The sequence below is a fragment of the Numenius arquata genome, chromosome 12 (genome assembly GCF_964106895.1).
Source record: "Numenius arquata chromosome 12, bNumArq3.hap1.1, whole genome shotgun sequence".
NCBI classification, from domain to species: domain Eukaryota; kingdom Metazoa; phylum Chordata; class Aves; order Charadriiformes; family Scolopacidae; genus Numenius; species Numenius arquata.
In genome coordinates, this window is record NC_133587.1 from 39,205,165 (window position 1) to 39,232,792 (window position 27,628).

Genomic DNA, 27,628 nt, shown 5'->3' on the forward strand with positions numbered 1-27,628 from the left:
CAGTTTTTTTAAAAAGCTTATCACGATGGCCAGATGTCAGTTCAGCCAAATCCATAGGAATGTAGTAACAGATCCCGGGATCTGGCCTATGGCTGGCTGAGGTCCAAAGGCTGCTAAAATAAATGGGGGTCTTCCTGATGTAGTCCACATAAGTTTTAAACATCTTCATGCTGTTCCTCTGTTAAATGCTGCTAAGAATATTGGTTCTGATTCTTGCAGCCTACCAGAGTTTTGCTACCAAATTCAGTGGCCCTCACTGGTGTTTGAACTAAGTTTGGTTGTACATTTTTGACCAATTTTGGTTTCATTCAAATTTTGTGGGCCCAGGAGTTCAGGTCAAATGTTAATGCTGAGGCTAAGGCTGTCACACCTAAGGCTGTAAATTATGACGTCTAAAGAGAACAGTGAAAACTAAACTAAACCCAGAACATAATATAGCTATCATCAAGCAGGAAACAGAGATCAGATTAAACCCTTCTACTGTTAGGAAATGGGGCCTTTCAGGGCACCTCTTCTAGCTTCCCCTTCAAGACGACATGCTCTCTCCACATGCCTTTCTCTCTTCTTTAACTATGAAGAAAATCTGGATTTCTAGCTCAGCTGGAGATACCAACAGTGTCAGGCATCTGCCTTTGGCCAGAGCTTGGGCTGACCCCGTGTCCGCTGCGAGCGTTGGCTGACTGCTCCCCTACCCCTGTGTATTTTTAGCTGTCTAGATGCCACAAATCCATCACCTCCTTCAAAGCACCAGAACCCCACGTGTCCTGAGTGAACTCTAATAATCTAGGTAGAAGTATACAGCTGAGGGGGAATATCATGTTGGGGGCCAAATTTCTATTCCCAAGATATATACCAAGTTTCAGAGTCCTTTAAATTAATTCCCTATAATAAGAAATTAATAATTGCTTTCAGGATTAAGAAGGTTTGTGAAGTGAAGAACATGAAAAATAGTTTTGGTGTTGTAATGGATAGATAGTTTATAAATAGGGATTTAAATACATGGGTATTCAGTCACACTTCTAACACTTTCTATTAAGAGGTCTGAAGCTTCCCAAAATTAACATAGATAGGCAAGTATTATTACAGATATTTTACAAACAGTTCTCTCTGTGGAGCAAATAATTTCTCCAAAATAGTCTAGTGAATTGAGAGAACATAATTGAGAATTCCTCTGACTTCTTCCTCTGAAACCACTCAGGAAAATAGACTCCATCCTAATATACTTCAGCATTTTCTCATTTTCAGTACAACTTGCGTAAAAAAAAAAAAAAAAAAGAGAATAGTCAGACAACATTTTTAAAAGTTCTATTGCATACCACTGTCTTGGAAAATATAAAGGAGTGCTACTTACGCCATAACAATAACACTGAAATCCAGCCAGTTCCATGGATCGCGAAGGAAGGTGAATTCTGTCATGCAAAATCCTCTCGCCAAGATTTTTATCAATGACTCAAAAGTGTAAATGCCAGTGAAAGTGTACCTGAAGAATAAAGTGGCCAAGATAAGGAAGAGCATTAGCAAGCAGCAGACGGCAGGAATGACAGAGGCACACTCAGCCCGAACCTGTTCGCATGGGACACTCCTGACCATCTCATTGGGGCTGCTCATGCGAATCACGGCTGCTGTGCTGTGCTGTGCCGTTTATGAGCAGCTTCACATGTGCACCAAGGAACGTGTAAGAAATGAGAAAGCACTCATGACAGCCACAGGATGAAGATAATTTTCACCGCAGGGTGTACCTTGATGAATCCTCACTCATTGGGTGAAGCATGAATAATACTACACTGCTAAGCTGTGCCATGGGACTTTTGAAGCTCTACCTGCAATTGTCAGTGAAAGAGGAATGGATTTTGCCCATTCCTTGTTGTTTCTCTGATTTGCAGGTGGTTGTTCCATTCATACCTCTCATCTCTTCCAGCCCAGGGCATTTTGAAGGAGAGCAGGTCAAAAAATGTCACCACTTGGTTTTATTCGCTAAAAAGGGTATTTTTCCTGCAACTTCCTTTGAGTTTCACTATCCATGGCAAATCACACCAGCCCTCAGAGTTAAACAACAGAATTCCCTCAATGAAAAAGAGGAAAACAACTCCCACCTGAATACTATATATAGTAATTTTGACCTGCTTGACAATAAAAGAGACACAAGGGTGGTTTTTTCCCTCAGTAAGATAAGTTGTTTATTATCAACAGCCTCTTGACTGTGATGATCTTGGTTAGAACATACATCTTACCTTTTGTAATAAAGATGATACTTGTGATAAAATTTAGCTAATTCTCTGTGGAGGACAGTAATGTATCATCTGACTTATTCAGATCTGTATTCACCCAGGGCTCTACCTACTATCAAAGAGCTTCAGAAGCGTACTTCAGAGCACACAACACCTCTCTTTAAATATTTCTACCTGAGACATCTAGCCCAATGGGACTAGGTATTCTAGGCCATATCATAATAAAAATAATAAATGTTTAGTATCCACTACTGGCATTCCCTACCCCTTTTCTCCAAATGAAGCTGCAGATGATTCCAAAGCCTATTAAAAAAAAAAACACCCAACAACGAACAAACACCTAAAATCCCATAAACCACAAATCTCTAAGTCATGATGTTGGGGAATGCCACTGGAAAGGCTAGCTTGAGTTTTCTGTTCAGTTCCTAAACATCAGTAGCTATAAAGGTGCAATCACACAAAAAAATTATAACAGCTGGGATTCCTGTTTAGTAAAAAAAAAGTATAAGCAAATAAAGGCAGTAATGTGAGGAGGAACTTCACTATGCATAACAAGAAAATGTTTTCTTTTAGATGTGTTCCTCTGTCTGTAACTGGACACACACAAGGGCAGTGGCAAATCTCACGCCCTCCGGCCATCATGTCACAGAGTAGAGCTAGTTACACACATTGTAAAACCTCAGTATGTTCCTTCTTAAAATGGAGATTAGCAGGACAGTTTTTGTGCAACAGTTGGCGTTAAACATTTCTCACATCTCCTCTTTGACCATACACCTAAGCATCGTCTTTAATCCGACTTTTCACATCTCCTACTTAGTTTTGCTCTGATATTTCAAATATAGGTCACCCACGTGACAATCTCTTTAAGCATATGTATTCAGGAATACATGCAGAAAACACATGCAAAGAACTGAAAAAAATACTTAACAGTACATAAGCTCATTAAAATGATAAACCACTTGTATTTATTCAGCATGTCAGATGGTTTAATTGATTGTATAATCATCATCTAATTCTAAATGGATTGGGCAAAGTCCTCCAGCAACTGAACAGTTTCTTTAACAACAGAAGTCAGGATTTTTAAAAAAAAATTTCATGGGGGTAAGTTGAATTGATTTCTTTTTTCAAAATGGTAAGGCAAATGTTTTAAAAGAAGATCTAGGACAAACATTTGCAGAAGGTTACTCTTGTATCCCCTGTGAGTCTCTGGAACAGCAGAACAAAATGGATTAAATGTACCTTTTCCAAATCCAATATTAATCAATTTGAATTAAAGTTCATTGGGTTATTTTGCTCCTCAAAAGTACTTGCCTCTGATTTCATTCTATGTATTTGAGGAGGAATAGCTGAGAGGTATGAGGGGAAGCAGGAGAAGAGGAAACATGTAAGGGAAAGGATTTACTCCTTGCTGCATGAGTCCATTTGCATTTCTGCTCTACATTTCTTGCATGCCCTGTTTGATGCCCTGATAACTTCATCCACATTTTCCTGCCTACAGAAGACACAACAAGCACTTTGAAATTTTTCTCTAGAATGTTCAAATTCTTGGCTGTAGACCCACTGACCAAGTTTTGACTCATATGGATGAGATGTCCATGTTTCAGCTGAATACATCATGGCTATGGTACTGTATGACAGTTTTCAATAAGAAAAGGACAACATCAGGAGAAAAAAGAAAGTCACAGACATACTTGAGTATAATACACTATACAGAAATACATGAAACATCCTGGGATTAGGATGTTATTGTGATCGGATGAAATATTTGGTTCAGTGCTATCTATAATTAGTAATTTATGGCCTAGAAGATGTGTTCTGCATGATTTTATGAAACCTAAAATAAGGGCATCTTACTGTCTTTCCTTCCAGCCCTGAGTAGACCAACCACCAGGCTACGGAGCAGCAGATGGCTGTGTTTATCATATGTCAGTCAAAAATAAAAAGTGTGTTCTGATTGGTTCAATGAGCCAAAATAATTGTTTAATGCACTGTAGGTTGATTAGCTTGTGCATCTGGTATCTGTTTCTAACTGGAATATTTTAAAGCAACTTAAAGAAATGAAATGGGCTTTCTGAAGCCTGTTAGTCTCTTTTAAAATTAATTTAAAAAAACCCAAACAACCTACCAAAAACCCCTTCAAGTGGTATCTTTCCTATTTTTTTTTTCTGAAGGTTTGACAAACTAAAAAGACAGGAATCCTCATAAAAGTGTTCCCAGACAATTTTATGCTTGCTCATAAAGTAGGCCTGCCAACGATTAGAGGGGAACACTTCTCAGGATGTGCTATGATGTGCTCAGTCCAAAAGACACTTCTGCTTCCAATAAGATTCAGTGTAAGGATAGAACTAAGTATGTCCAGGAAGTATTGTCTGAAATAATTCAACTTAAACTCCATCAGCCTATTCTAATATGTCCAAGCAGCAAACCTCTTGCATGGGAACTGTGGAAGGCAGGCCAGTTTCAAATGGAGTTCTCATACGTGATCTGATAGAATCATAGAATGGTTCAGGTTAGAAGGGACCTAAAAGATCATTGAGTTCCAACCCCAGAGGTAGCATAACAAGTGCATTTCATAATAAGTACGAGCTTGGTAGACTAAAACTTGTTAGTTGACCTATTAAGGGAGTTTTTATGAGCAACAAACACCCGGCAAAATATTTTTTCAGGATAGATTTTATAGTCAATATTACCGGAGAAAAATTAGACACCAGCAAATAAGATGAAAAGACGACTGTGACAAATGGAACAGGAAGGATGAAATAGGGACAGGGCAGCTGTAAACCAGCAAGGATACTTACTCAACATATTTATTCCACGACGGAGTCTCTGATTGTGCCATGAACACACAATTAGTTAAAATAGTGCACATAATAAACATACTGAACAATGTAAATAAGCGAATTAAGGAAAACATTGCATATATTACAAGGCTTCATAATTTTTTTGTCATTTAACACAAGATGTGAGTTCACTCATAATTTGCAAGATGCTTAAAAAGGACTGTAGACATTTCTTTGCAAATGCATAAAGAAACAAATAATTATATAAACAGAAAAAAAAATGAGGGAATATTCCCTGTTTGTTTTTTTTTTTTCCTACATCTTTTACACATACTTTATAGAGTAAACAAATGTACTGACTCTGCACTTCTGAAAATACAATACCCTAAATTTACAGCTGTGTTGATCAGATGACAATGTGCATAGGTACACAACTTTGTATGAAAAGAGGGATTAGTCTCATTTAAGTATCTACGGAAAAACCTCTGTCTGCAAATTCCCATTTTATTTTGCACTCTGAAACATTTCTCAGGCAGTACAGTAAGTTATAAATCTGGATTTTCTAATCTCTCTAATGGGTTTGAGGCTTCAGTTTCAGTATAAAGATTCACCAAAAGTTAATATGAGTTTCAGAACACTAATTTTAAGACTTGGTGTGCTAACCTGGTTGGCAAATACCTGGTCTGCAAAGCTGACTGCCTCAGCTGAGGTACCAGTTTCCCTAATAGGAGGCTAAAATGAACCTCCCAAGCGTATAGCCCATGCACTTAGCTGCTAAACTGAGGCCATAAATACGAAAAGGAGCACCCTAAATCGAATTCCTGAAATTGAAAATATAGTTCACTGAACTGCTCTCCTAAAAGCACGTACCACGTTCTGTAAAAAAAATTATAAAACGTGATGGGATACTCCTGCATAAATAATAGGTTCCATGTTACTGGAGAAAGTTTAACTAATGAGTTTAAGTGGAGAGAAGATAAGGCAAACAGCCTACAACTCAGGCAATAGGTTGGGACCTTTCTCAAGGCAGAACAGTATCTTCCAAATGTAAATGTCTTTTGTCTTCTTTAGGAAAAAAAAAAAGAAGGCTTTTTGTTCACCCCTTTACTGATCCCGTTGGTGGTATTTTTTGTTTAAGAAAAGAAATCGAAGAATATTATTTCAAAGGTATATGCTGAAATGTTTGCATCAAAGTTGTCCTTTCGCAGAGCCAAAATCTCTGCTGAGTACAAAGTGGAACGTTTCCCGACGGGCCACATAAGCAATGAGGAGGTTAAATTGGTAGTAACCAACCCTCATATTCCCCAGTGCCATCGCAGAAAGCAGTAATTGAACTCAAAGGGACTGCTTGTCTCACGAACATTTTCCACTTCCGAGCCACCACCTCCTGCTGAAGAGCTGGGAAGGAGAGCTGATATCCAGCCACGTTTTCTCAAGTCAGCCTGAGATAGGTTTCTGTAAGTTGTGTCCATCTGGTTAACACAATTAGGTTGTAAGCTGCAGCTAGCCTAGAAAACACTGGCTTACTTTTTCAACTGCAGTGAAATGCCGTGAAAACAACAATAGTAAAACAGAGTGGTATCTTCAGGCCATGCCAAACAAATACTATACTTCAATTCCAAGCAAAGCGATTCCATTATAACTACCCTTTTTAGGATCACTGGTTTGATTCTTTGCTTCCTTGTGGTATAAGCCGACTCTAACAGCTTTCCCAGATGCTCACTTACAGGCGGGTGTCATCACCCTCTTACTGAAACACCAAAGAGAATATACAGGAGAGCACAGGCTGAAAATATAAAGGGTCAGCCTTGGGACATCAAATGCACTATGAATTCAAACTGAGTTTCATGACCAAACTGAAAACTACAAAGAACATAAAAGAAAGCAACGTTTCAGCTGGTTATGCACCAGAGTCAGAGATCTGGGTTAAAAGAAAGAGAAAAGAGAAATTCCTACAGAATGAAAATTTGCATTCCTACCTGAAATCTAATGCAATTATTTGCATTAGAAAAAGACGGTGATGATGATCTACTCAGAAAGAAGAAAGGAGATGAAACTGAGATAATCTATTTCAGCACCACTGTCTGTTACCTATCTTGGAATTGCTATTAATTCCAATTTTTGAAAGCCCACTGATCCATGAGTTGACATGGCTAACATGTCCAGAAGTATGGGTTGGACTCTGTTATGGACCACAAACCAAATATACTAAGCTACTCATCAGGATCCTTTCTGTAATAAATTAAACCTGTTATATCCAATTTGAAGTTATAGAATAGGCTTTGAGCGAACTGATTCTGAAAGTTATAAATTTTATCTTCTAGCACAAAGATATTGAGTCAAACACGGCATACTTCTATTCTAGACTTCATTATGATGGATAATTGTTAATTAGCAGACTGAATACTAGAGGCTCTTTAAGTGATCATTGCCAAATTACATATAATATGTGCAAGCAAAGGTTAGTCCCAATCAATAGTACATATAATTGGTGCTTCACAAGGTCTCATTTTCTCTTACAGAGGAAAGTGTGTAAAATCAGGTGGGAGAAAAGTTGCAAGCAGAAAATATGAACAAAGATTGGAAATTCTTTAAGACTTTTTTTTTTTTTTTTTTTCTAATGGGCCAGAGTCCATAATTCTAGCACCAAGGAAGGTAATTTTGGCCAAACCTCCATTCTGGATCAGTGGCAAACCAAGAGCAACTATGTATAACACCTAGAAAAACTAGGAATAGCAGTTGCTATGGATTTTATACAGACCAGCAAACTGCTTGGAGAAACTAAGGACATTACAGAACGCTCCTTGGCTTGCAGGCAAGAAGAACTAAGAGGAATCTTTTCAGCATAAGGCATCAATGAAATGTTAGCAGTGGTTTAATGTTATTAATCACTGGAGATAGTAAATAAAGATGTTAATAATAGCTAATAATGATGCAGAAGGCAAAAGTGTTCATGCAATACTTTTGTTTTGCATTTGATATATACAGGATGCAGACCTACACTCCCCATGTCTTCTGTGGCAGAAATGCACCAGGCCCTTGCTGCGGGCAGCCATCTGGGCTGTGGTCCTTCCATGAGGCCTCCTAGACTGAAGAAGAGAAATATCTAGAAGAGGTTTGGGCATATGTTGTTAATTGAAGTAATTCACATTACTAAGAGGCTGTGGATGTTTGGGGTTTTTTTCCCTTGGAAAGGTGTATTTTTGAATGACTAAACTAATCAGGCTTGGCTGGATGAGCAGTGAACATTCAGGATCTATCCTGCCTGAAGTCTCAGAGGAAAAACTCCATATACAGGTACTTAAGCAAGAAATGTGACCCCCCAGCTTCTATATAGGATGATTTTAGTCTGTCCTCTCTCTTCTGTTCTACTGCTGGCCTTCAAGGTACACTCAATGACTGGAAATGGAAATATGGCATCCCCTAAAGAAGTTGCTTCAGACACTTATGTGACAGGGCACCATTTGTTAATGCTCTTTTTTGGTTTTTGCCATGGGGAAAATACAGATTGCTTGATTACACTCACGCAAAACAATATATCTGCTTCCCAGATTCATGTCTGTGATATTATCTGCTTGAGTACTTGCAGATTCAGGCTCCTTTCTGCCTGGGATATCGTCTGCCTGCTCAGCCAATTGGCCTTTGTGTTTCAGGTTGATGTGAAAGGTCTTTATTGACCGAAAACAAATCAGTGCCTGATGCAGGAACTTCACTGCTGTTTCACTGGGACTGGAGCCATTGCCTCCCGCCTGTGCTTGCCAAAGATTGAGCTGTTGGATTTCCTGACATTATCAATACAAGGTGACAACTTGGGTCTTTCTGGAACTAAAACGCTATTTGCATTGTGACTTTCCACTCCCAAAATTTTAGACTCCTCATCTGACCATACTTCTGTTCCTGACATATCTTTCAAATTCACTCCTCTATGGTCTTTATCCTTGGAAGTAGCATAGTAAGGATTTCTTGCATACTTATCTTTTGGTTGACTGCTACCAAGGGCATGTAGTTTCTGTACATTACACATGCTTGTGACCTCTTGACTTCACCAGCCGGTGTAGAAGAAAGTGAGCAGAAGACAGAACAGGCCTCCAAAGCTGGAGCCAATATTCACGCATACACACTTTTTTTCTGAGAAGTTCAGTTTTCAAATTCTTCCCTGCAAATGCATTGACCTCAACGAACCTTAGCAAGGCTGTGTTGATGTAACTGTACCTAATAAACACTGTTAGGCTCCGGGTATGCAGCAGCATGTGCTGTACTGTTTGCATGTATAACGTGTTGATCTATAATCAACTCTCTCTGAAAAATTCTATGCTATATTCTTAGTAACCATACTAAGGTCTTGCCTGATGGCACATATTTGGTTTTGCTCAGAATTATTGTTACTAGAAGCTTCACCTATTTTTACTCTTGTTAGAATATCTGTATTCTCACTTTTATTTTTCCTCCCAGTGCATGGGAATCAGGTTTCTTTCCTTTTTTTCCCCCCCCTGAAATTTGATAATAAACCAATATTCTAGGATGCTACCTGCTTAGTATTTATTAGTTCTCTCTGGTGGACATGGGCATTGCAGATGAGGGATTTCTGCCACTAAAACATCACATGATCAACACAGCAGCATGTGGAGTCTTTGAATTATCACTGCCAGGTCTCCCATGCGCACAGCAGAGAAAGTCGGCAACTCATGAAAAAAGGTGTGTTTTTAGATATGTTCACACAAAGCTGAACATTTGGGTCAGTTTGGTCTTCCAGAGAGAAGTGACTATGTCAGAATATAATGTTTCTGTAGTTATGTTAAAAAAAAACAAGACAAAACCAACCACTACATATATCTATCTATTACATGACTTCAGAACTAGAGGAAATGAGGTATCTCCCTTCCATTGAAAGGTCGAGCAGGCTAACCTGTGCTTTCATTCCTACCTGGATAATACATTGCAATAAAAAGACTAACAAAACCCAACAAAACTATTTTCAAAATGCAAAAAAATTCAGTTCTGACACAGTTCAAAATTAAATTGTGTCTGCATATGGCATCACAGTGTCTCATGGGAGAGGTTGCTTAAATGCTCAGCAGTGAAGCTCTCCATCAATGTAGATTTCCCCAGATGTGCTCCAGCCTCCTGGTTCCCTTCTTTTCTAAGGTACTACACCCTGTTTCTTCCACTGACTCTTTACTAAACATGATCAGGCACTTCCCACCCTTTAAACCTGAGTAAACTCACCAGATTCTCCAGTGCAGTTCATATTATCTGATGCCAGTAGTATAATATAGTCATTTTCATAGCTCACATAACAATATAAAATGAAACAAACCAAAAATCCAAGCGCATTTATGCTTGTGCAAGCAAATTCAGCCAAAATATTTAAAACAGCTTAATGAAATAAAATGGTTTCTGACTTCCATCCATCTTTGAATGGATGTTTAAAAGCCGTATAAAATACACAAGAAGAGAAATCAACAGAAAGGATATGAATGTACCAAAATTTTAATTGCTGCTCTTCTGATTGGATGGAAAGGATTAAGTATATACAAGGCAGGAGTGGCACTAAATCGAAAGATTGTCTTCCCTTTGTTCAGTACTATAAATGTCTGGAAAACAAAATAGAAAATGAGAACATTCAGTATTTGTATTTATGCTCAGCTTTTCCCAGCCCATGTCCCATTGGGAAATTCCTGCCAGTATCCCATACTTCTTCCCCACTCCCTCCTGAGACCCCCAAATTCCTTTTCATTCAGTGAAGAGTTTTGTCCAAGAGCCTCCCAGCAGAGCTGTTGCCTTTTCTATGGAAATATCCCAACTATCTTTACTTCCTTCTCCTTACAGGGTCCTGTGCCATCACCTCCAGCACGGGGCTGGGAAAAGAGCCAAATCACCTTTTAAAATAAAATTGACTGGGAGACTAAAATATGGTGGAGGGACTTTTATGACGCTCGTATTTCCAGGTGTCAGGATTCTGACTATGTTGTTACTCCGTCTTCTCTACCTCGAGCACTTTGTTGCTCTCAGGCAATGTTTTTTGTCTCACTGAGTAAGAAGCTGCATGAGGCACAGCTCCACAGCAGGATCTGACCTGAGGCACTGTCATTGTACTCAGGTTAATATGAGCAGTAGAAACCAATATTGTGAGTTATCTTAAATCAAATGTGAATGGATGCTAGCCCAATTTACAGAGCTCTGAAGATGCCCCACCATGCGCAGAGGAGCTAACATTCACCCAGAGACAGGATCAGGACACCCAATAGATAAACTCTAAGCAATTCGTCCACCTTGAGTCCAAGACCTTCATGACACTAAAATTGCAAATCTGTATCCTGCTGCTTGTGCCCGGGGACAGCAGGCAAATTAAAAGGTAAATTAATTCTGGCCCTTCCAGGTAAGTAATCCATTTGTCTTTATCCATTTAACTTTTATTCTGTAATTCTTGCACCTGTTTCTACACTGTTTTAATAGAAGTAGCAGTGTGGTCATATTAATTCATTGTTTACAGGAAATAACATAGCCCAAAATCAGGAACATCAGTACCTGAAAGAACTGGAAGCTTCCTAAAAATACACTGTGCTTCCAAGCCTCATTTTGTACCCTGTGTTGTGAAATGTCTGGAAAGGGGAATGAACTGTAGTAAGCAACCAGCCCAGCTCTGCTGTCAACAGCCTTTTGACAGAAGCTGTTTGCACACTGTTGTGGCTTTGGTCCAGCCTACACGTGATTCCTCATCAGGTGATGCTCGCTTTGGGATGAAGCTTACCCTTCTGCAAAGTGCCAGCATTGCACTTGCTACTCACATCTCCCTTCGAGTCTATTTTGTTCAACTTAAATGGAGTTGGACTATCCCTCAAGCAGGAAAAGAACCGCTGCTCTCCAGGAACGGTTGTGGAGGTGCCTCCTGCTCTTATGCAGAGTGCTAGCACAAGACTCAAGTCACCCAGAAGCCCTTAACATTAAGGGCCTTAAGTGATAAACAGACCTGTGAAGAGTCAATGCTCATGCAGAAGGCAAGATAGGGTAGATAAAAACCTCTGGCTTAATTTAACTCAGCTACTGCTCTGCTCTCTTCAGGCACTGCATATTCATACTTAGAGTTATCTGAAAACACCCAAGTTTTAATTATGCTTTTTATCCCTCTTTGCTCTCCTGCTTAGATGTTTTCTGTGAGCCCTGCTCATGCTGAAACTCTGACCCTTAATCTGTAAAAAAATATTTTTACTGGCTGTAGAAAGATAAAAAACAGAGCCCCCAAAACAGAGACAGTGTCTATGCTTTAACAAAAGAAGCAGGATGGCTGGCTGGTGCTCACCTTACGATCATTGTAGAAAGGGTCAACGTCCTCCAATGGCTCCCCAATGAGCTCTGGAGGAACAGTCCCATAGATATCAGGCAGCTTCTTGCAAGCTTGCAAATCAAATTGGGGCTGAGGTTTCTCTTCTTCCCCCAGCTGCTCTCTGTATTCCTGCTTCGCATTCCTTGCAAGCTTCTCCGCAATTCGTTTCTCAATAGCAGCCAAGGATTCAGGCGTGAACCGGTGGAAGCTGTTAGTACCCGGTGGTAACAAGAAGTCAGCCATCTTTTCATCCTGCTTTGTCTTTACTGGTCTTTACTCCTAGTAGTGGAATCAGCTGAAAAGAAAAAAAAAAGTACCAAAGGTTAGTGACAGGAGCAAAGCAAGAAGAACAAAGCCACCAAAATGAAAAGAATAACCCGGATAACTTGCAGGCTATCTATTGACAGGAAACCCTTCATCTATCTTTATGTGGTTAGCAGAACATCAAGGAAAATGGAAATGACCGAAACTGTAAATTCAATAGGAATCAGTTGTGATCAGAGCTAAAAAACCTTTTTATATAGACTGTGGAGCATTCTTAAGTTTTTCAGTCACTTAAAATCCTAAATCCAAACTAAGGAGTAACTTAGATTCATACAAGCTTAAGTTTCATTGAAAGCCACAAGGATTTGGATTCCGAACTCATTTTTGAAAATGCAGCTCTGGGAGTGAGTGAACAATGTGCCCAAGATGACTGCAGGGCAGATTTAAATCAGCCGATCTCCAGCCACATGATGCAAACTCTAAAAATGCCCCAGCTGTTCTATTCCAAATTTAAAGAGTGAAGGGTCGAGTTCAGATTCTTAAATCACACAGAGATTCTTCATAAACTCTCTTAGGCCTCTGCAACATAATTTTTATTTTTCTTTGGGACAGAAAATGCCATCTTGAAGATATCTGTCAAGACTTTTGAGCATTTTCTTCTCCTTCACACCCTACAATCTGAAGGACGTTACAAGCTCAAACGTGCCTGGCAAAGCCCTGGGATTGTCACAAGAGCACTTCAAGCTTCAGAGGTGCTGAGTAGCCACTGTTGCCAGTTCATCACATCTGAAAACCAGGCTCCTTCTATCCAACCCCAGTTTGAACACCTAACCCAAACCTGTGAGGTTTAACCATCTTGAGCTGATGGTGCTTCACTGCTAATGCTTCCCATCTCCACCTGAATGAAAACAAGTGGAAATGGCCACATCTCTTCAACTTACATGAATAAAGCCAAGCGTGAAAAACACAGCAGAACAAAAAGCCACCTTGTGTCCGCACTAAACAACTTGGATAGCTGTTAAAATTAATGTAAAACTACTGTTTGAAAAGTGATGATGCTGACTCCTGTTCTAGTAGCCTGCACAAATCCATCTAAGTTAACAGAAACCTTATTTTGCAATTTAATAATGACTTTAGTGGCACTTTTTTTTCCAGCAAGAGAAATCCTCACTATGCAACAATTAAAACTCATTTCACAGAATAAACACAGTCTTTCTCTTTCTACTACCACCAGACCATTCATACTAAATCAGAATATAAGCTGGTGACAAACAAAATAGTAGATTTTGAGGTAGGCTTCTCTACTGCATTTGTCAATGTGTGCAGGACACAATTCTTTGTTCAGCCGCAATTGTTGTTTTCTGCTTTCAGATGGTATTTGTCTACTTACAGTGGATAGTTCCAGATAGTTTACTTCTATTAGGCTCTGTGATGACAGCATTTTTTTTAGCAAACAAGACTTTAACTGGACTCTGCATGACAAATAGCATATTTATTGACTCAATTTATTTGAGTAAAGTACTCTTTCAAATAACTACTGTTTTTCCTATTCTGACTTCGTTTTAAAATGAATTCATTAAATTGTCATTGATCACAGGATCATACAGGAATGATTTACTGGAGCTCGTACATTATACTCCACATTACCGCATGTTTGAACAAACAGGGCTAAAATGAATTAGCCTTCCTGGAGTTTGGGTATTCTGACATTCTTCTTTATTTAGATATTCTCTTTATTCCTTTCCCCTCCTCCCCTGCATCATTTGTTTTATCCCCTTCCTCCTGACAAACAGGAAATTAGAAGCTTTCCCACAAATTGAGTTTTCTTATGCTCAACGCTTTGTGACTCAGCACCAATGCGAGCAAATAGAATTTCACTTTCTATAAATGACATCAGTACAGGTGGCCAGAGAATTCTCAGAGTTTTTTTGTCATTTTGACTTTTGTTTCTTCCCAGTGAAAGCTGTCTCAGTGCTGAAGCGGAAAACAAAAATCAGTGGCTGGTCAGTAATTCTGGAAGGGCACAGTCTAGGTTTCTAAACCCGAGAGGAGGTTATTGTGGGCTGTTAGTTGAGGTGTAGATAATCATGAGCACTGTGAAGACAGCGAATGTGGAATGATTGTTTGCTTTTTCTCATAATAGAAGGATGGAGAAATTTCAAGTGAAATCACAAAGGAGCAGGTTTGAAACAACCACTGGAGACACTTTCCACGTGGCGCAGTTATCCTGTGAAACGTCTTGGCTGCAAATGGCAAGGATTCACAAAGCCACGAGACAAATCCAAGGGAAAAAGAGCCATTAATGGTTTTAAACACAAAGGTGCTGTCTCTGACTGAGAAAATCCCTTACCTACAGAACCTGGGTGTGTGCAAGAATGACTACTTATTTTTTTCCTGTTTTTACACTCTTCCTAGGCTACCACTCTGGAGAAACACATCATCTGCTCTTACATGCTTTTGTCCTAACGTAGCACTAATGCCAACACAAGACATCCTACACTGCCTTGGGCAAGGGCTCAATCTGCCCACCAACTGTGGCTGACCTGAGCTTGCGCAGACATGGACACATACGCAGAACCAAAGTTAATACTCAGGTATTAGCTGAGTATTAATGCTCAGGAACATGCATTGCACCACCTGCTTCCGGTGCTTTGGAGCACAGGTTGGGTGAGTGCCTCCAACCTACACAGACATTCCCTTTGCTGGAAAACTGGTGGCAGCCACCTCTGCATCACCTTCTCCATACAACTGAACTGGAGGCGTGGCCATATAGCATGAGGGACACCGAGAATTTTACTGAGATGATAAGAGAATGTGTGGAATGTCTCTATTAAGTGCCACAGTTTTCATGGGTGCTGCTTGATCACAAAAACTGAATCCTTACTAGAAAATCAGTGTCCTTCTCACACTTCCTTAATGAAGTCCTTAACGACTTCCAAAAAAAGTTATTCTGGCAACAGAATTGGTCAAAAGTTTTTTAAAAAGAAAAAAAAAAAAAGGATAGGGCAAGATGAGTGGGATAAAATAGTCAGAAAAATTTAAACAAAATGAAAAGTATTTGGTTCTTTTTTTTTTTTTGGGGGGGGGGGTTGTGGGTTTTTTTTAAAAAAAAAAGATAATTATTTTTGCTTAAAACTCTCATTAGAGAATTGAATCAACTTCAAACTTGTCAAGACCAGATCCATTCAATTTTATCTGCAAATTCCAGAAAGAAAGCCATCTAGGAACAACTGGAAAATCCTACACAGACTTTGTTAGACCTTTTGCTACCCTGCTATTTACTTTTCCTGAAAAAATTACATTTTCCAACATCCTTACAACTGAAAAATGTTTACATGTTTTGTCTTCATATTGTATATAAGTTAAAGTTCCAAACTTTAATATATATATTTAGCCTAATTCTTTTTCAATTTCATATGCTTTCAGGAAATGGACAAGATAATTTCATGGGTCTTTTCTATGTCTAATTTCTTTTAATCTATGAATTGCAAACATTTCTACAAATAGCCAGGGTTAGCCCAGATGTTTCTTAAAAGGGTAAGAAAGCACCACAACTTAAAAAGGGAAATCATCAATGACTGAATCAAAGAGCTGGAATGCCATTTCTTAAGAGATAATAGCTGTTGTGACTCACGTTTTTACAGTATGAGCCTGGATTTTTCCATTCCTCTCAGGCATATTTTTTGAAGTACAAGGCTTCAAACACATTGTTTCTGTGATATCACCATGCACAGAATGAACATTTCCCTCTTGTTTTGTCTTTGTTAAATTCAGTTAACATCGGTTCTTGCTGATAAAAACGTACTGGTTATGTAAACAAAATGTGCATATGAAAATAAAGCCCCAAGATGCGTATTTTCTATGGCATGGCAAGAAGTGAGAACAGTACAAACAAATAAGATATTGGTAGTGCCTCTATTTATTCAGAAAGATAAATGCCATTTTCCATTACAGTTTTAGCCTTACTCTCATAGGCTTCAGCCACCCCAGCCCAAAAGACCTTTCAGGTTCTCACAACATGACCTGCCTGCCCTACAAGCTTTCCCCTGACTTGCCACGGATGGGTGACCATCACCCAAAAGGCCACTTTGGGCAACAGATTGCCTGCAGGGGTGTAAATACAAGGAAAGTGGGTCCCCCTCACATCCACCTAGCTGCCCGCCTGCTCTTGTGTGGGCTTTGTGGACTCAGACCACCACCCTAGTGCCTACCAACCTCTTATCATGGCCCAAGAGGCTGACACAAGCCAGCAAGGAGGTCTCATCCCCCAGGAGCAACAGGGGAAGCAGAGGCTGAGGTCCTTACTGTGCACTGCAGCTGGCTGGACTCTAACTTCAGAGAAGCCACAGCTTGTTGCACCTCCATCTTCTGCTTGCACGATGGCATAGGATTGCTTGCCTGGCGTGGTATCAAGGACACGCCTGCATATATTTCAGACACTTGGCAAAGATAATAAAAGAGCCAAACTTGAAGATCAACAATGTGAAAGCGGCGCTTACAGGCTAAAGGTTAGATACCATCAGACATGCTCACCTCAAGTAGGATTGTATTCATTTAACCCTGCTGATTTCCATGATGCCCCTCAAGAAGCTACTACTCATCATGGGCTGGGAAGATGGATGATAGCCCGTGGCAGCAGGTATGTTTCCACTGCAATTCTGCTAGTCTAAATCTTACAAAATAACAATCAGGAGTCCTCAATTCTCCTTTTGTTTGAGAAACATTTGTGACTAAATATAGATCTTCCATTCCTAACTGTTGTGGTAACAAAAACAGTCATGAGGATGGGTTTCTTTTAAATGTTTGAGACTACATGGACTACTGTTGTCTTCCCCCCCACTCCCCCACCTCTTTTCCATGTAATCTCTTTGGCATTTTCCTTTGACCTGCAGAGCACTGCAAAGTATAAGAATAATAGGCTGGGGAAATACAATGACACATCTAATTTAATGTTAACTGGCCTAGATTCAGACATTCTTGTGCATAAATTTGCACATACACACTAAAATTTTATGATGTTTAAAAAGACTACAGGGTGATACAGGACTGCAGGAAAGTTTTATTCCAGCCATGAAATAATGGCTTCATGGAGAACTCCTGGTTTTAATTAAGATCAAATAAAGACCTTCTATATAAAGATACATAAAGATCAAGAGGCTAAAGAAGTCTAGGTGACTTAGACAATCTTCATAATTTTACTGACGTTCAACAGGGAACCTTTTGAGACTTAATTCACTTATATTTATACCACACTTCAATTCCACAGCTAGGAGGTGTCATGGGAAATTGTCTTTTATCTGAAAAATTTCAGTTGCTGTTAATACACACTCTGAGTGTCTGTGTGCTCACATCACAACAAGGGGGAACTGAATAATACAGTCCTTGAAATTTTATGCAGCACACATTACTTCTGCTTAAACTGATATCTGGCTTGTTTCTTTTTTTCCAACAGGCGTAATTTTGTCAAGACCATAAACAATGATTTTTTTGTACTACACATTCCTAACAAATATAATCAGCCACCTCTCCAGCTGGCGCAAATCAGCACAGCTCTACCCATCCCAGGGAAGTCACAGCAGCTGGGGAAGTGATCTATTAGGACCAGGAATATTCAGATAGAAATACTTTCTTTAAAGAGAGTACCTTCATACTAGGGTATGAATATCAAAGAGCGTGTAATTGAGGATTTAAAGTAATGACCTAGAAGGTAACCAAGCTTGCAGGGAGCTGGAAAACCCTCAATATTTTTGCAACATGTGAAGGCAATCTGCAAATGTTTCTTCATCCAGAGACATCCTGTTGGGTGAGTTCAGAGTCAAAGGTGTGAAATGGGGTGCTGCCGAAGACGGCAGAGACTTTCAGAGACACTGGTGGCTGCCGGGGACCAGGCAGGAAGGGTTTTCTATTCCACGAAAATCTGATAGAAACAGCTGCAATGCTTAGATTTCGAAGGAGATCTCTTAGGAAAAGCATAGTGTTGAAATCCGCCCCAGTCTGACGCAGGAGGAGCTGTGAGACAGAGTTCCTCTTGCTGCCCACGTCACAAGGCAACCTGCAGGTTGATATGACATTGCATAACACAGACTTTCTAAAATAAGCCCTGTTTGTCCACCATGCACGCTGACCAGGGGCAGAAATAAATAAGTAAGAGAACTCATTGCATTTACATCATTGGGAAAAAAAAACCCCGACATAAAATGTCCAAACCAAAATCTCAGAGTCACCGACCCATGAGCTTTTCGTCACAGCCAGCACTGCCTACACCGTATCTTCTTTTAAATCCAGTTTAATGAGTCTTGCTGGCACCTCACTCATCAGAATCACGGCATTCTGATATTACCAATGACTTATTGATAAGATAAAGTCTTCAGAAAGCTACCATGTGCTAAAAGGAAATGAATTCAGAAGATTTCATCCCGATAGTGAAACAGTATTTGGGGATGACAAATGTTATGCCAAGAATTAAATGCTGGCACTAAGTCTTCTCTTATGATAAAATATATATTTTTAGTGAGCTAAAAATATTCTGCTTTCTTTGCAGGTGTTTTTATTTCAAATTATGTTGCAACCAGATGACATAAATAAGCAAGAGGGAAGCAGAACATTATAGTTACCAGTGCACATCTCTACATTTTGCTGAAAATTATAATTCTCTGCACCCAACAGGTTTTAACGTCTATTTTAATTAACTAGAGACTGGCCTAAGAGTTATTTTGCTATAAACTACTCAGCCTTCAGATACAGGCTCCTTTGCTACTCTAAAGCAACAGAGCTTGCAAAGAGCTACTAATAAAGAGGAATATTTTCAGCTCAGGATGCAGTCACTAGGTTTTAAACAAGAAATAAGAAATCTACAAGAGAACTCCATGTTGTGCCAAACATAATGTACACTACTCTCACCATTAGGTGCTTTGAATGCCCACATGAATAAAATATATAAAATCTGGTCCATTTTATTCACGGAGTGTTTTGTAAAGACATTCTAACGGATATAGGAAGTTGTAAAATAGCTATTAAAATATATTCTGAAGCCATTATGGGATAGTTGTGCTGCTGAGAAGGCAGGTTTTATGCTGGCCACCAAAAGTTTGGCTGCGTGCTTCCAGAGGAGAGGCAGCCACAGCTGGAAAGCTGTCTGATATATTTCCACAAAGTTATAGGTAAGGCATCGCTGATCCCTGCCATTTAAATTATGGAGACACATTTCATCAGCAGGGAAAACCAGAAGACTTATAAATGCTATCACAAGAACTGGCATGTTTCAATTGGAAAAGATCGATGAAGCTCTATAAGCAAAGTTGGTGCCTCTCTCACAATTTTAGTGCTGAACATAAGAACTGGACACCATTTTAAGCAGTAAAGAGAGCAATATAGGTGTTCCTCCTGTCAGAAGACAGAAACAAAAGGGACAGAGGTGAAGGGTCAAAAAACACTAGATGTGAAAGGCTGGGAGAGACAGAGCCAAATCAGACAGCGTTGAGCTGTGAGAGGTGGCAGGTCCCCTTTCCACATCCCATGAATAGGAGGTGAGACAGTAGGTCCTGCCAAGTCTGCAGTATCAGGAGCACTTTGCTCCATGATCAGCATCCTTCATCCTTCACTGAACTCCACCCCATTCCGTAAACCTACACCTACACCCAGCTTCCCATCCTTCTCCACTTCTATCCCTTTTCTATGCATTAGCCAAGAAAATTATCTCACCCTTCCACCTACTCTATTCCAAGTCAACATAACCTTTCCACAAACCTCTCCCTGACCACTGTGATAACTCTCAAGCGACATCCACACCAATCCTATGTGATTTTAGCACAGCTACTTTATTCTCCTCTTTGTCCTATGCAATGCATCACTGTCTAGCATGGTAAGTTGCCCTCAACGCAGGGGATGCAGGGTCCCTATCTATCTATGGTTTTGGATGCTGTTTGGTGCTAACAGAGCCTTAGCAATGGGCAGGCCTTTTCAGTGATTTTGCAATAAAATACACAGAAGAAAAATCAAAAGGCACAGATTTAGAAGCATACTGGCAAAATTATCCTGCTTGGTAATGGAAATACAGACCCATGAAGGACAAATTGAATGGGGATACTATATGGGAGTAGCTGGTTGCTGCTTGCTGGGGTATATTGAAGATTTGATTCATTATTCAGTGCACTGTAAATTTGACAATACTGTTTGGATAAAGCTAGTGGATCTTCCACGCTGATGTAAGAGATTTCCACCCCCCGGAGAGACAGAGAGAGATTATTACTGTCCAAAGAGGAGGGATATTCAGCCCCTTTGCAATCGAAAAACCCCTGGGTTTGGTTGCCAAGCTTAAGAATCAGAGTTAAGAGCTTACATGGGCTCCGGGGCTGCAATCCTCGGCTCATGTCAGTCAAGGGGAATATTTTGTGTGACTGCAATAGGTCAGACCTCTGGCGTCGTAGAGGCAGAATTTTTTAATTTCCGTCATTCCTTTCAAGTACGTTTACTTCAGCGACTCAGAGTAGCTTCATGGAAAAGATGCAATGGATGCTGGTGCCGACTGACAGTGATTTGATTTGAATTACATAATGCTCTAAAGCATTATGTAAATGAGGCCAACGGAAGCAAGGGGACAGAGATGCCGGGGACTTTTCATAGTATTTTTTTTAATACCTAGTAGTCTTTAATGCTAGCACCAAGATTGCCGCCTTCTAGCTACTACATTGTTCTGGTATGTTAGTTGAGTTAAACTTTACTTCTTCTGACACTAACCAAAACCTAAAGTTTTAGAAAATGATGAGGAACATCTAAAGAGGGGCGAACATGGATGATTTTAGAGGTATATGAGTAAGTCACATTACCAGGAGTGGTTTTGGCTACGTCCCACGGATGTCAACAAGACTCAAGCTTCTGAGAACCCTGTGGCTGTCCTGAATATTCCTCCTCTCCTCCCCTGTATAATTTCCTCATCCTTTTACATGGAAGAATTTCTCAGAGTAAATAACACATTGCACAAACAATTATTTTCCAAAAGTCATGACATTTTCTGTTAATTAGCAATAATATAATCATCCAAATAAAACTGCTGGGGACATTGCATTTACTAACAAGCTACATCGAAATATGCATTTATGTGTCAACGGTGCATGCTTGAGTGGTTGGTAATACTCAATTGGGCCTGAGGCGCAATGCACTGGAAGCCTACAATAGTGGCCTAGCATTGCAAACCCTGTTGTGGCTTCTTGCTTAATTTAGCTTATGGGACCAAACAGTCAATGAGTAAACCAGAAAATAATACATCAAGTGGCCTGTGAAAGAGAAACATCTGATGATGGTATCAATACAGGATGTTGTCTAAATGGAAAATGCACTAGCACCATAGTTTGGGAACTTGTTTGCACTTCCTGAAAGAAAGAACACCATTCCCAAAAATAACTTTATTATTACTAATAACAGTGATAAACAGCAAATGCATCAACAGATCATCCAATATCTTGACCCTAATTCCCTCCTATAGCCAGGGTTCTTTCTATGCTAGAGACCCACAATAATATATGAATATTGGGGGCAAGGTAAGAGCCCCCAAGGGATGTTGCATCTATCAGGCATAATAGCACCTACTCTGATGTGGCCTTAAAATTAAACAAAAGTGGCTACACTGCTCAAACATTCAGTTTGGTTTTTTCTCCTTTCTCAAGAGAATTTCAACTAAAAATAAAAGTTTGTCAAGAAAATGGAAGATTTTGGTCAGATCTCTTAATTTTTAATTTGCCATGTTAAGAGGCTGATAATTCACATACTGCCTGCTCCTCTGTACATTCACCTGTATCTTTATCCATCCTGTAGCCTAGGATGGATATCCTATCCATTCCTCAGATTAGTCAGGACAAATAATGTATTACAGAAATTTTTAGCTAAAAAAGCTGTATGTGATATGCAACTCTTGTGACATAGCCTCATACACAGGATTGAATGAATCAACTAAAATCTAGCTTCTCTGATGCATTGGAACAGATTAGCCAAACCAAAGAAATGCAGGATCTTAGACATTCAGGGAGTAGACGACCCTGTTAGGACATGAGTCATCTGTCCTGTTTTATATGTCTACTTCAGTGAGATAAACTACGCTTTAGACCCTAGCGAAGGTCCTGATGATTCATTTTGTTTATTAGGACATCTAAATTTAGGTGCTGGTATGTACCTGTAGGTAGGTACCTGTGAACCTAGTGTCTACACTTGCACGTCTGCTTTTCTCTGGCAAAGCAGGGGCATCCAGACTGAAATCTCTTCCCCCCCAATTCAGAGCATTATGGAATATGATCCAAGGCATGTGATGTGTGTTAGCTTTTCATCTGCTTGACTCTTCTCAGAAAAAAGGGACCAGCTACCTCTACATGTATAGTGATACAGGAGCAGAGCACGGAGCTATTCCAGCCCAGCATGTGGCGAACTCTAACACTCCTACAACAGCTTTCCAGTGCCCACAATTAATTTACAGCCTGAAGTATGGATCTTCAGCTTCAACAAACTGCACACATTTAATTAGTCAACGACAACCACGTTATTGCCAGAAACACGATCAACCAGGTTATCCTATTGCTCTCAAACTCACCGTGGACTCACAAACATGGAAAATATTTCCTGTTTTATGTCTTGTTTCTAAAGGGATGTTTGAGATCTGGAATGTGCAGTTACATGGGCAAAAGTTGTTTTGAGCTAATATTTTTGAAAGTAGAGTGAAATACCGGCTAGTGACTCCTAGGGAACCATAACGAAACAACCCAAAAAAGAGCTGAAAACACACATCTGTCCCAGTTCACAGCCAATTTCCTACTCCAGTCTTGGGCTTGTCTACAGCTTATGTCAAAGTATATAGTGATGCGAGAACAAGTGAGATGGCACAGTTCCTTTCTTCCCACATAAGTGTTTAGACTGGCTCCAAAATATGCTTCCCCAAATCTACTTCCCTTCTAAAAATATTCCACAAACTTGTAGTACTAACTCCAGAAGAGCTGTCTGGGATCCAAATTCTCTCCTGCCCATCCCTACTGCCAGACAGAGAAGAGAGAAATGCAAGTGGAGGAAATAAAAGAGGAAAATTTGAGTGATGTTTCACAAATTCCCCTTGTCTATGTCTCCACAATACATTTCACACTCTCTGAGGGTCTAATAACCATCTTTTATATAAGCTGGTTGCATATTAACTCCCCTTTACTTAACAACCATCTGTGGTGGGTTAACCCAATACGAGGAGGGGGTAGTGAGAGAGCAGCTTGGTAGGTACCTGGCAGCCAGACAAGGTTAACCCAGGACACCATCCTTTGTGGAAACTGTTTCTCACTTGGTCTCCAGGTCAGTGAGCTGCAGAGAAGTTGAAGATGATGTCCTGGAAGAAATGATCACAGCAGACCAGATTGCAGCTTTGTACCGCAGCCTTGGGCTACAGCATGACTTCTCCTACCTCCCCTTTCCATCATCCTGAAGTGATGGAGCTGGTAAAGAGAGCCATGTAAAATGCTGTCACAAAACACAGAAGAGAGCCTGTAAGCCAGCCCTTAGGTCCAAGCAAGAAGAATATGTAGCCTGAAAGATCAGACCATTAAAAGCATTACTGATACTCTCAATTCTTACAATTAATAATATTCCCAGGTGAATCTAAATTAAATTGAAGATTCACATTAAGAATGTAATGGGAAATCCCACTTCACATGCTTAACATTTACTATCACAGCAGCTAACAAGAATAAGATAGTCCAGGGCAGAGTTCTGCTGATTTATCATAACTCCCTTCTTACACACATGAAGCTGAACCACATCTCAGTACCTCGTCTACTTGTAACTATTATTTTGGTATGGCCTGATAGCACAGACCTAGAGCTCCTGATACCACCTCTATTTCATCCAATGCACACTGTAATGATCCCAAGATCTGATGGTTTAATTGTGCTTTGATTTCTGCTGGTGGATACAGATAGGCAGGCCCTCCCTGGTCTTTAAGTCTTTCTGATGTAGCTAGTGATGCCACCACCTCCATCCATCTCATATCTCACTCACTGCCTCCTTCTCCCTGCCTTGGGAAACACAATCTGGGTTCATCTTCTTTCCAAAACTGGGTCCAAACTCAGGGCCAGGACTCTTCATCACACTGACCCTGCTTCTCCTGCTCCTTCTCACATCTCTGTCTTCCTCTGAAGGCTCTGACTTTAACATTACTATAAACCAAATAGAAACGTTTTACTGCGCATGTCTAAAAATAGAATTGCAATCATCTATGCTTCCGTTACTCTAAAACTAAATTTATCAAGAGATTATTCTTCCGTGAGGTTTAGCGCATGAGAAGTCTTATGTTTTAAAGTTCAATCATTTCACAGTTATTTATGAGCAGAAAATCTTATGGATTAATTTTATACAGAAGCACAATCAGCCTGGGGATCAGCTCTTCTTTCGGTGTAAATGGTGAGAGTAAGTCTGCAGCCCACCAAGACAGTTTTGGGCTTTTTTTTTTTTTAATATTGTTTGCTATATTCACAAATAATATGTAGCTGAGCACCAATAAGATAAAATATAAGGGTTACAATTCTGTTTCAGAAAAATCTTCCAAGCAAGAGTTAAGACTCCTATGACTGAATAAGGAGAGAGAAAAACACTCATATATTTCTCTGGGTTTTTTTATTAGTTTAGTTTCTACATTAGACAGTTCTGTGAGTGCAATTGATTTTGTAGTTTCCTCTGTAGTTTCCAATTAATCATTCTCCCTCTTTGTGAGGATGTTTTACACAAAAACAGGAGACAGGAAAACATTTTAGAATAGGAAAATGTGCTTATAAAACCACAACACTGGCAGAGATATGCAGAAGTGCAGGTTCTGTTTGAAACCACCCTTTCGAGAGGAATTGGGAGCAGAGTTGCCTGCCGTATGTAACAGCTGACTGCAAATTTCCTATTGAAACTCTATTTCTATAGAAAAATGCTTTTCCAATAAGAGAAGCATTTTAGTAAAGAGCGTCTACTTTGAGTTACAAATTTCTTTTTACAACAAAGAAGCCTCCAAACTGAAACGAGAACAGATTTGTCAGAGAAAATCACAATTTTTCATGGGAAAAAAAATAAATACTTTCTCTCCAAGAATGATGGGAAACAGGCCAGAAATCACCCTAATGACATGCCATTGCTGGTTCTCTCACTGGCTTGACATCCCTGTGTTTGTGTTTTTAAAAGATATGAAAAAATTCGGAACTTTACATAGTCATTTTGATCTCAATATAAAAATGTGTTTTAAAATTACTCGGTGACCAGTCAAATGACTTCTTGTTAAATCACAGAGCAATAAATGTGACAATACATATTCAAAACCAGGAAAACACGCTTTTCTTCTATAAGTCACCATTAGATTCTCATGCAAGCATAAAACTTTTGACTGAGGACAAGGATCTTTTGGAGCTTTGAACGAGTAACAACGGGATTATTACAGAAATAAATAAAAGATGAGCAAGCTGCCACTTAAGCTATGGATTTCCCACTGAAGCAGCTTCAAAACTTTCTTGAAACACAACAAATTAAAAAAAAAAAAAAAAAAGAGGCAGACGGTAAAGCTCTGTCTAACTGATAGCATGAAAACATCAAGCACTTTGATTCAGATTAATAAATAATGATGGCGTGTTATCCAGGAAACAGTGCAATGCCAAGTCTGTTTGATCTCAGACCAACTGTTGGGTAAAAGTATTCTGAAACGCTCTCTTGGGCAAACGGGCAAGTTGCATCTCATCTTTGGGACTTTGATTATTTAAATGGGGCTTTTATTAAAAGAAGGAATTTCATCCTAGAAATTTTATACCGTATCACCTTCCGAAGGGCAAACCTCAGCCTTCCCTGGCTCATTTAGAGGACTGGGGTCATAGGAGTGCAGGAGCTTGGAGCATCCTCTGTTTTTGCCCTCCTACCTCCTAAGTTGAGATGTGAAGCAATGCAAAAAGAAGAAAAGAGGGAGACTTGCAAGCCCTGCCCCTTGCATTTCAGGGATGTCCCTGCAGCTCCCGTAGCCCATGCCATGAGCTGTGAACCCCTGGGAGCATCTCTTCCTCCTCAGCCCTGTACAGCAAGGACCATGGCTGGGAGCACATGCCAGCCTGGCTTAGGTGTGCAGGGATGTTGTTCAGCGCCACAGCACAGGGAGTGGACAACAAGAGTGGGGGTGGAGGTGCATCCTCAGCACTCCTGAAGCCTTCTCCTAAACTGGCCACATGGCTGAGACAGATGAACCAGCTAGAAACTCTCCCCAGGTTCCAGCTGCCATATAACCCTCTCCGTTGCAAGCCGTGGCTCCAAGCCTGAGTCCAACCCCTAAATGACATCCCAAGGCTGCAGGTGAGTTCATTGAAGTCCACTTTCAGATGGCAGAAAGTGCTGCTTTCCCCCAGGTCAGTCTGCCACAACCCACCTTCTCTCCAAGAGAGAGACTGTCATCTCTCAGGCTAGCACTTCCATTTCACACCCAAGTCTTACAGGAGAGTTATCTCCCTGTCTTTCTCAAAACATCTAAAGTCCCTCTAAGTTTACAAACATCCGTTGCCCAGGCAGGTGTTTCTGGATTAGTTCACTTTTTTTTTTTAGCATAGTCATTCCCCCCATGAAACACTCCACTGGACACATGGCTCTTTCCCTACCAAACAGGGCCTTGGCAGCCTGAGAGCTCAGCTGAAAAAAACCCCAAGCACTAATGCAGGAAGCGTAAAGACATCTAATAAATGCTCCAAAGCTTCAGCTTCCAATAAGCATATGAACTATAGCAACTGCCAAGAATTATGACTGCATGACATTACATCTAGCTTCTTGCTCTTACTGAAAAGTAAGCATGGGTATCTGATGTGCAGATGGGCAGTACCACACAATCTGCTCTGCTTCACAATCTGTGTTTTAATGGGTGTTCGTAGGTTGTCACAAAGCAAAAGTTTTCATCTTAAGGAAATGTGTGAAGTGTGCAAACAGCTGCTTGTAAGGTTCTGTGTAAGAAAAGGAGCAGAAGTGAGTGATCCCGGATTTTCGGTCAGTTTTTGTATGCTCTGAAATGA

The 27,628-nt window shown here is 40.0% G+C and overlaps 1 protein-coding gene across 1 annotated transcript in view; it reads right to left on the reverse strand.

Moving 5' to 3' along the window:
* LOC141471274 (sodium channel protein type 5 subunit alpha-like) overlaps positions 1-27,628 on the reverse strand; it is a 217,763-nt gene that overhangs the window by 163,059 nt on the left and 27,076 nt on the right. The window contains exons 2-5 of the mRNA XM_074157715.1: positions 12,309-12,627; positions 10,484-10,602; positions 5,027-5,116; positions 1,352-1,480 (exon numbers count right to left, since the gene is read on the reverse strand). Of these exons, the coding sequence (XP_074013816.1) occupies positions 1,352-1,480; positions 5,027-5,116; positions 10,484-10,602; positions 12,309-12,575 (605 nt within the window). The 5' untranslated portion in view covers positions 12,576-12,627. The remainder of the gene's footprint in view (positions 1-1,351; positions 1,481-5,026; positions 5,117-10,483; positions 10,603-12,308; positions 12,628-27,628) is intronic.